The following is an 11207-nucleotide window of genomic DNA, read 5'->3' on the forward strand; positions in this document are numbered from 1 at the left end:
ATAACTACTTTTGTCTCCACCACTTTTGACAACTGAAAATAAATAGAAACGCCTCCTCGGTGTACTAAATTGCCATGTAGCCTGACTTGTCTTTAGATGGGAGAGGTTGTTGTGAGACTGTAGTCAATCTAAATCTGTTTCTAAGGCTAAATCTCTTCTGCTGTTTGGTAGCATCACTCTCAGCTTCATAAACACAGATAAATAGGCCCATTCCCCTCATCATGAACAGGACCTCTCTTTCCATGCAGGGGGATTCTCCTCGACCTGCAGGTCATTCACCCCTTATTGTGGTTTATCAGCCAGTTGCAAGCAGCCCCCTGGGGTGCCATTTGAGCTGATCTGGTGGACTGTGGTTCCTCATTATAACAAGCATTATGATGAGAATGTTTTTACCAGGCCTAATGACTCTTACATAAGCACATTTTTGGCTCTAATACCATTGGTGGGTAGCACAGCTAGCAAGTCCACTATGCATAACCTAAAGCTAATTTCATAACCATGAGTTCCATGTATTAATTGCTTCCTTTAAAGCAACACTTTTCCATGATTCTGTGTTGGGTAGAGCTCGGAAATGTGTTTGTAAAACAATAGCTGAGTTCTGTGTGCTCTGTGTGAATGTTAATGAGGTGTGGTGGAACCATTGTAATTGACTGATATAGAATGACTTCATTGCCACATCCACTAATTACTCAACATGTTTATGGTTGATTGAGGCTTGCCCTTTATCAATGAAATTAAAAACTATAGGTAACCCTGCCTATTCTCATTGTGAGGTTGTTGATGCGTTAATCTAGTTTGTGATGTTTGTTACACTTTCTAATTAGGGCCCTATGTAAATGATAGAGGCTGTTCATGCAGGACATTGATATTGAAACATTTTATTTGCGTTATCACACATTTGAATTTTATTTATGAAATCGTTTCATTATAAAAATTTTCCATGGCAGAAAAAAAATTTGGAACTTGGGATATACTGCCCAAGGGAATCATTTATCTCTTGTATTCTCTCTCTCTCTCTCTGTCTCTCTCTCTCTCTCCTCTGTATGTTCTCGTAGATCCTAGAGTGGATCGAGGGGAAGGAGCGGAATATCCGAGCCCTGCTGTCCACCATGCATACGGTGCTGTGGGAGGGGGAGACCCGCTGGAAGCCCGTGGGCATGGCTGACCTTGTGACCCCGGAACAGGTGAAGAAGGTCTACCGGAAGGCCGTCCTGGTGGTCCATCCTGACAAGGTGAGCAAGACAAATGAGCTGATGGACCTTCATATAGCCTCATCATCTTTAGCTCTGATGGAGTTATAATGCTCAAAAGATTTTACTATTTCTTAAGAGAGCTAGCAGGGTAGGTTTTGGGCAGGATGTTTCTTAATGAAAAGGTATCAAATGAGATATTAAAGCACTTTCTGAAATTTTTGCAAATATAATGTTAGTCAGGTTTCAAACAAACTAAGAAACTAATTAGTACATCAAAGCAAAGTACAACATTTTAATATAAAGTTTAATTAATTTTATATTGACTTTTGGTTTAATTTTGTCCGATGTTTGCGTATGATGAAATCACTCTGCATACAGAGCTAGCACACCTACTATTCAACAGGAAATTCTGACAAAATGAAGATGACTCATTGTCACAGCCAATACACACAGCTCGCTGTGCAAAGCTTACCCTCACATGCACATGGTTGAAGGGCACTTATTATTTTGAGAATTTGTGCAAGATATTTGTCTGCCAATAGCGTTTTGTTTTCATCGTGTGCTGCATGCATCTTTATTAGCTGTATCGGATCTTATGGATTACACTGTGTATGAAGCCATTGTCAGTGCAGTGGCCTGAAGATATATAGGGGAAATGACATGACTCTGCTAACTCTACTAACTCAACTAACTATCCTCTTCTGCTTTTCTTTCTTCTTATCTACCTGCAGGCTACTGGGCAACCCTATGAACAATATGCCAAGATGATTTTTATGGAACTGAATGATGCATGGTCAGAGTTTGACAGCCAAGGACAGAAACCTCTGTACTGAGCTGCTGGAGGAGAAGACATACAGTACACCTTCTGCCTCCATGTGCAACACTGGAATCAATACTCCCCACTGATCTCCCCCAGCCCCCAGGATCATTAATGTGACCCCCACCCAGCCACTCTCCTCCCTCCCTCCAGCCCCTACACTCCGCCTTTGTCGTCTGCAGTCCCATGGGGAAAACCAAGCTGCTCCGTGGAGGCTTCAGTCTGATACCTGTCCACTCATCTCAGTGTAGCCCAGCTGTCCATGTACTTGGTGCAAACTCTGTCCACTCATCTCAGTGTAGCCCAGCTGTCCATGTACCTGGTGCAAACTCTGTCCACTCATCTCAGTGTAGCCCAGCTGTCCATGTACTTGGTGCAAACTCTGTCCACTCATCTCAGTGTAGCCCAGCTGTCCATGTACTTGGTGCAAACTCTGTCAAACAAGAACTCTTTTGTGTTTTTGTAAAACATGCCGTTGTGAGGAACTCTCTTTAACAGGACACCAGAGAAGAGCACCGACCTGAACACGAGTGCACTCCGTCATATCAGGCCTGAACACGAGTGCACTCCGTCATATCAGGCCTGAACACGAGTGCACTCCAAGTCATACCAGGCCTGAACACGAGTGCACTCCGTCATTTCAGGCCTGAACACGAGTGCACTCCAAGTCATATCAGGCCTGAACACGAGTGCACTCCGTCATTTCAGGCCTGAACACGAGTGCACTCCAAGTCATATCAGGCCTGAACACGAGTGCACTCCGTCATTTCAGGCCTGAACACGAGTGCACTCCAAGTCATATCAGGCCTGAACACGAGTGCACTCCAAGTCATATCAGGCCAGGGCCTCAGCATATACACAGTTTATATATACTGTATGTGGTCGTTACTGGTATAAAAACATATATTAAATACCTAAGTGATAAAACAGAAAATACTAATGCAGTATTTCTAACAAATTCTGGATGTTGTGGTTTTGGAATGTGGAAATTTGGGTTCACTAATAGCTAAGGTCCTCTAAACATTAACAAGAATATGACAAAAGTTTAAAATGATATATATGTTAGATAAGTATTTGTGCAGGTGTGTATGACAAATAATGTTATCAATGTTAAAAAAAAAAACCCACACTCAAACAGTGATAGTAAAAAGGGATTATATTGTACATTTTGGTAAGGTACAAAAACAAAGAAAATAAACATTGTGATAAAAAGGAGGCTCTGAAGAGAATAGTTAATTATCTACTCAGCTTCAAGCCAGTAGAACTCATCTAATTCTTTTTTTTTGTTCAGTAGAAGTAAGATTGGCCCACTAGAAGGCATTCTACAGTGTACAGAGTGAATGGAGCTCTCTCTGATCCCTACTGTGCTACTGTATTCTGTGCTCCAAACACATCTAGGGTGACTATAAGCATGAGGTTGAGTAGATAATACTAGCTGTTTCATTTCTGGGTGAAGTATGTCTTCAAAAGATCAGTACTTGTCTAGCACAGATGATGATCATTGCCAAGTTATGAACAAAAGCCTAATAGAAAAACGAAGCTTGCTGCAAGTTATGGCAAGGGAGCAATATGTGTTATGGCCTTCTGATGATCAAACACAACCTGTATATATGTGTCCCTTTTTCTTAACACAAAATAACTGAAAAAGCACAACATGCTATGTGAGTAAGTGGGTGGGAAACAGAATTCTGAGTGAGTACATGTCTGACTGCCTTGAAGTTCACATACTGGTACAGTACTTTGTATGTTTCAGAACATCCCATACAGTAAATGTTTTTTTTTTTCTTTTATTTTACCCATATCTGAAAACACATCTGTGAGTTTGAAACGTATTATACTGTGGCAATGATCTTGTTTACACAAAAAATTGTAGCACTGAAGAATGTCTTAAAAGAGTGTGTAAATGCATAATTACCATTTACCTGTGACTAATGAGTCAGTATGGAGATGCAGATATGACAAGATGCAGTTGTTTACTTTAGTGGGTCAGTCAGTGTCCTAACTCATGATTGTGATGTGCTTGTGTTTACTTTTTATGTTTTTAAGTTATTCATGTGTCCTCTCAAACTGTCCATGCATGTGTAGCAAAGAGTACATACTGTGCATTAGAAATTCTGCATTGAAAAAGTTTAGTTCTATTTTCTTTGTCCTGCTCTTTTCTTTCTTTCAATCTGGTTTCTGTCACTGGGGATTACTGTCTCTTTATGGCACTAAAATGAAGGACATCAAGTGTGCTCCTGTATGGTCATAGTGAACATCTGCACCTGTCTCTTAGCTTATGATGAGACAATGGATGGCAGTCACTGGACAAATTTCACCATATAAATATCAACTTGGTGCATTATTCCAGTTTCTAAATTTAATTTGAAACATGTTCATATGTCTTGAGTCATCATATCATATCATATCATATGCGATTTCAAATTGAAAGAGCACCCTGAAGTGTCATGGAGCCAGCCTTTCTTATCGCAGGCTTGCCATCAGCTCACTGGGAAGGAAGCTATTTTACCCTCCATGAGTTAAAAGTTTGCGCAAGATAATGGTGACTTGTCTCCCACTTGCTCAGAACTGTATGGACTGATTCTTGGAAAAAAGTTGAAAGACAAAAAAGTTACGACCAAACCTTCCAGTGTTTCTGCTTGGCCACGCAAGATGGAGTGGATTCTGTCTTCTTTTCTGGCTTTCTGTCTGCTACACTGGGGTGTTTGCTCTCACAGTCTCTGCTAACTCCCATTGCCCCCCAAAACTGGTCACCTCGTCTGGGGGCAACACCCCTACTCCCTCCTCTGCCCCTGCCTGCCCTGTGGACTAGCCTGAGTTCATGGACATTACAACAAAAGACTTGGGCTCATAATAACGCTGCACTGTCTTAAGACTTGACTGAATCGTTCCCTGAACACTCGTCCATAATAATGACCCCTTCTCCCCCCTCCCCAACCCCCATTACAGCAATTCCCCACCTTCTATGAGCTAAGCTGTCTATCTGGTATTTCTGGTCTTAAGGCTATCATAATGTTTAAATACAAGCTAACCTCTGTGTAGTGGATGTGTGCTCTAGACAAGCGTTCTGTATGTGAGAAAGTGGTAAGGTTTGGATACAGCTTTGTGTATTGCCTGTCTGCTGTACAAGCACTACTAAACCCGTGGATTCTGTTCTCTGTGTTCCCCCTCTGGTTCTTCTTCCTTTGGCCTCCTGTACATATTGTATGTTCATGTGCATCGCACAAATAAACGAGAAGAGAGCGAAGAGAAGAAGAACTGAGAAACCCTACCTCTGTGTTGTCATGAAGGAATCAGAATGATATTCATTTAGGAACTGTAAACCTCACTTGACCATCACAGAGAGTTTTCCTGCAGTTACTTGCCATTGGTTCAGATGAAGTTGTAATGTTAAACTGGTACCATTGGCACATTGGCCATGTTTCACATCACATCATTCAAATGACCTTTCGGTGGCATTTAGAATTCAGAGCAATTAAAGGTAGAGCATCCATGTTGACACGCTGAGGCCAGGTCTGTGGGATGAAATTAGCGCAGTTCATCACAGGGTTGACATCTCATTCCTGCATGGACCCGTCTTACAGCAGGCCCAGAGCTGCTCCAGGATTACTGTAGGCACCACCACAGACTTGTGGATGTAGAATACATTCATTATGGTGTTTGTAGACAAGGGAAAGTGGCTAGGGACATTTACATAAAATATGATGTAGGTGGCCGTGGAGTTCTGAATCACAGCTCTGGAACAATGAATCATCTCGTTTGAGTTTGTAAAGTGATTCATTTAGCTTAACGTAATGTCTATAAATCTACATTAACATGTATTTACAGTATTTAGTAAGTTGACACTTTAATGGAAAACAAGAGTACCTAGAGTAATGTTATGTAAATAAGCTTTATTATTTAGTTTGTCTGATGTTTCATTCATCAATCTACATACACACACATTTACATTCTTGTGTAGAGTAAAAAGAACGTCCTCTGAGTCCTCTGATGAAGATGTAACATTACATCGAAACGTTAGTCGCCGTTACGCACCTTAAAAAATGAAAACCCTATAAATGAATAGTGTTGCACCAGCGTTCTTTTTACTCCACACTGTCTTGTCTTGCCCTGGCTGCACCAGATTGTTGTGGTTTGCAGAAGCACAGAGAACTCTCTCTTTTACATTCCTTTTCCAGATACGTAATATTTTAGTGATATTTAAAACAACTGTATACTAGGTAAGGATGTTTGAGGTTTGAGAGACACAACTCATAGAAGGACTCCACAAATCCTGGGAATGTATGTTAATATCTTGGATCCTTATGATACTACTCATCAATTACACTTTTATGTGAAGAGAGTAAGTGACAGGAAAGTAACAGTGAAGCAAAAGTGTTCCTTCGCTCATGTGACTACCAATCGACCAACTTCTCAGATGACTACCAGTCAGTGGATGCACACTATTCACTCTCTTTGTGGCCTTTGTTTGCTTATAGTTCGGCTGATAGACTTTATCAGGACAAAGCATTCAAATCTAAAGACGACAATGCCTGAAAAACACCCACAGTACTAACAGGAAGCCTCTTGAACTTTTTTGTTTTTCTGTTTGTTTGTGTGTATGAAGTTATTGAATGACACACATATAACGGTTTGATCACTGGAGGGCAGTAGTGAGTCAACTCACGCAGCGCCGAAGATAGAGAACAATTCATAATTTTCTACCGTCATTGGGATGCACAGACATGGGTGTATTTCTGTAGGGATCCTTTATTTATGAGTCTGTGAGTGGCTTTAGTTTGACGTTGCATGTCTGTCACATAGGGTTGCATTGTATGGCCATACCACCACAAGACGGTGACTATTGTTGAGTTGTCCAAACTCTATATGGCTCTGACCTCACGCTAGGAGAGATGGCTGCGCTCTCTATCCATCTCTGTCAGTCCTTTGGCTTACACAACAACAGCATAATTGCTGAGGAGACTTTGATGACTAACACGTATCACAGGGTCACTTTGGATGGCAAGTTTGTAAGTGGCACAGAGGATCCAGCAGAGGACTTTAATAGACCTGGTAAATGTCTTTGACTTGTCCGTTGTTGTCTCTAGAGCAGCACTGAATGGGCAGCGCGGGCTTACACTGAAAGCTGATTGATGCGACTGCATTCCATTACAAGGATGAAAAACTTTGGACTGCGTCATAGTCGGCTCTCCCTCCCTATTCCTCTGTGGCTCCTCCCCCCTGGAGCCCTGCCACTGTCTGTCAGGCTTCTGTGCTGGTCAGCCATTGTTATATTGGCACTGAAAACCCCCACTAAGTGTTTCGCCTGGTTCTTGCGCCCTCATATCCAGTCAGATGCCCCCTCCACCCCTCCCTCTCCCCTGCTCTGTGTGGTGGTGGCAGTGACGCACATACGTGGGGGATCTCCAGTGATTGATGCAGCACTGGTGCCCTATTCGTCAGAGCAGCCCGCGTTATTAACGCCGCCTCACATGGGCTCCGACAGCTCCCCTGTTTTATGCCCACCCGGTCCACCCTCTCTCCGCTCCGCTCCTCTCCTCTCTGCGCTGCAATCACACCGTGAGCTGGCTTTATTCCGCAGGAGCTGAGGGGCTACAGTCGTAAAACAGCTAAAGAGGAGCGGAGGACGCAGAGCCAACAGTAAGTCAGCGCTGTGATGCAGATACTGATGACCATGCAGAAGCAGTGGCTGATTTGAAAGTGATGATGAGGTTATTACACTGGATGAGACTCTACTGAAATGATGGGCAATGGGCAAGCAGTCAACCCATCTGGGCCTGTAAAGTTAATGAGGGTGTGTGAGATGAGATTGTGGTTAGGGCATTCTCTGACCTCCACGAACTGTCATGGGTGGGTGGATAGAAATATTCAATCTGGAAAGGGCAAGAGAGGAGAGAATCAATGAAAACACTAGCTGACTGTATGGATGCGGTATTCTCAGGTACATTGCAATGCTGCAATAGATGAACCCACAAATTGTAAGGATGCCTCTGAATAATTGTTCCTAAGTTATCCTGATACTGTAGGATTTACCACCTTAGGCTCATATACAGAAGCTTCTTCCTCATTCAGCCATTTTTACCACATCTCTTGAAACCATAAACTCAGCCAATCATGTGTACACAGGGAGACAGATTTATTGCTTTATTGAATACCTATGTGAGGGTCAGAATAAGGGATTTTTAATGGTAATGGTCAAATCATGGAAAACCATGTCCAATATCAGTACTGTCAACAAATGTACGCACACCGAACACTGAAAGATTGTCTCTGAAATCTTTTCAAGTTCTGTGTTACCATATTCAGCCTCAGAAACGCTGTGCACAATTGATCAAGGACTTTCATCTGAAGCATCTTTACAGACACACACACATAGAAAGTATGCATACACACAGACTGACACTGACACGCACGCACGCCACACACACACACACACACACACACACACACACACACACACACACACACACACACACACACACACACACACACACACACACACACACACACACACACACACACACAGAAACACACATACAAAGATATATGCACCTGGATCACGTTTTGGGAGCATGAGTGAGGAAGTCTTTGCCAACGTCATTAGAAAAGGAAGAAAAGGTTTTATGTGACAAGTCATGAGTCAGGCCGGGCATTGACGTCTGGCAATAAAGAGCAGTTTGCTGAAACAGAAAATTAGATCAGCAAGCTCATAACACACACACACACACACACAGTTAACTCGGTGCTATTATGATTGCTGCTCTAAGAAATGACTAATACAATTGAGCAGCTGGAACTATTCAAATGAAAAACCTTGTCTTGTCTTGTCATTGTCTTGTCTATTTCATAAACAAAACCCTTCAGGACGCAGTGTTTTATTTGATCACAGCACCTACTGATTAGTGAAACAGAAGTGTTTTTTTTATCCATTTAAGAAACTTGATACACATGTTTCAAAGTTTGGAAGGGCCATTTGAAGTTGGCATTATAATCCTGGGAAAAAAGATTTGGCTTTGGCAAACTTGAGGACATTTCCCAACATGGGCTGCCATAGTCAGCAGGAATATAAGTACATTTTCAGAGGCAGTCTCATGACTTTGGATGATGCCAGCAACGGGTAAGACCATGTTGTTTTCACTTGTGACTGTTATTAAGTGGCTTTAGCTAACTCTGAGATATTTGTCAAAATAACACTCACCACTAACACACACACACACACACACACACACACACACACACACACACACACACACACACACACACACACACACACACACATACTAATTAAAAAATACAAAGTCAAATCAAGGGCCCTTTTCTGCAATCTGATAGGCCTGGTCAGAGGCGCAAGGTTTAAAGACATTTAGTGCGTGTCCAGACATTTAGGGCGTGTCCAGTCCAATTTAACGCTGACATTTGGTGATCAGATGCAGGGCGTATTGTTCAAAAGGGTTGTTCTTATGTTTCTTAATCAGTCATGGTTGTGTTTTGGGCGTAACATCTTCTAAAACAATGAAAGTGCCATCTGTCATTCCCTTTAAGAGCCAGCAGTGCAACATTAAAGCGATGGTTCGGAGTAATTTCACTCTAGGGTCCTTTGCACCATGACCCCGAGCCAAACACCCTCCCAGAACCTGTTTTCCCTTGGTCGAACCCTGGTCGAATAGCGCTGTCAGAAACTAACGACTTTCTGCAGGCGCTAATGGAACCAACTTAGTATCTCGTAAATTACCCCACTAATAATTCCCAGAATGGTACAAAACTTCTACAGTAGTACAACTATGTTCTTTACTCATAAGACAAGGCATTGGAAAGTTTGTAATTACACCAGGAGTTTATTTAAATAACACTTGCCTGATAGCTTCTACTCTGCTGCTATCTACCGCTGCGTCGACGTTACTTCAGTGATTTGAGAAAAGCCCGTAAAAGTCCTGGCAGGAAGCGATTACATATGATAACCTAATTAAATGCTTGGCGGGGTGGTCTAAAGTGCGTGGCGGGCCATAGTTTGTCCACCTCTGGGCTAGAGAGAATCGGATAAATCCGGGATCTCCTCCAGCCTCATCTTTGTTGCCTTCGTAATTTCCTTTTAAAAGTTGGATGTAAGATAGGGCCCCAACACTGTGGAGTGCTTCGCTTATTTTCAAAGACAAATACATCCTATATGAGCTGTCCTTGTCTTTGATATTTGTTCTGTTTGCTGTGTTGGCGTTGAGTTTGTGTCTTGAATAGAATGAGTTAGTTTAGTTTGATTGAGACTTTTCCTATTCATCCACTCCACTGTGACCTTAGAGAGACATTCTCAACAGCGTAATGGGAAATGTGAGGTTGCCAAGACTGCGCTTGGTGATAACCTTGTACATTTTGAACAATAAAGAAGCCCAACCACAGTGCTCTACAGAACAAGCCATTCAGTACATTTGCAGTGAGTTTGTTTCCTTCGCACAGTTTGTCTGAACTCTGGAGACATGTACTGTATAACAACAGCAGGTGTGTATTTGGGATTTGATGCTCCAATATCAAAATTCCATCCATAGAATATTGTAACATACATATTCATGCATTAGGCTACTACACAATCAGGGAAATATGAGTCTATACATAAAAAAGTCCATTAGGAAATGCATTTATTCACAGACTGTAAAGCTGCAAATATAGCCTACTATAGGCCTAAACAGAATGGTGACCATTAATTGATCATACAAAGACAAACTGATTTGTGGATGGTGTGGGTTGTGTGATACACAATACACAAAACAGCACACATAGAAACGGCATTAAGAGCAAAAAAGGCAATAACATCAAGGCAATCCAAGGACACCCCCATGAGAGCTGGAGTGCTATAGTATACTAATGCAGACCTTACATACAGGATACATAAAAAACTTGTTTGTTCTCCAGGAAGCACTTTGTGCCACAGCACCTGAGTACTCCATTAGCCCTTTGCCTCTGAAGGATAAGTGACCCTCACTTAACATGATGGCTCTAGATTAGGGCAAATAATGACAATATTTAGACTATATTTAGCTCTACCCCACTATGGAACTCATCAGGTCAGTTGTAGCTTTGATACGATGCATGACTGACTGAGTTTTGATGTAATAATATGTGCTATCATAGAGCGTAAAAGTTTGGAAGAGTGAGCCCAATGTTTGGGTGGGCTGTACTGATCAACTATGAAACGAGGCCTTGGGAGA

At 42.1% G+C, this 11207-nt stretch overlaps 1 protein-coding gene across 1 annotated transcript in view; it reads left to right on the forward strand.

The window, feature by feature from the left end:
• Window positions 1-5272, forward strand: part of dnajc6 (DnaJ (Hsp40) homolog, subfamily C, member 6) — a 32000-nt gene extending 26728 nt beyond the window's left edge. Inside the window, 2 exon segments of the mRNA XM_048252990.1 lie at window positions 1056-1232; window positions 1925-5272. Of these exon segments, the coding sequence (XP_048108947.1) occupies window positions 1056-1232; window positions 1925-2026 (279 nt within the window). The 3' untranslated portion in view covers window positions 2027-5272.
• The last annotated feature ends 5935 nt before the right edge of the window (window positions 5273-11207 follow it).

This window comes from Alosa alosa, chromosome 9, assembly GCF_017589495.1.
Source record: "Alosa alosa isolate M-15738 ecotype Scorff River chromosome 9, AALO_Geno_1.1, whole genome shotgun sequence".
In the NCBI taxonomy this organism is placed as follows: Eukaryota; Metazoa; Chordata; class Actinopteri; order Clupeiformes; family Clupeidae; genus Alosa; species Alosa alosa.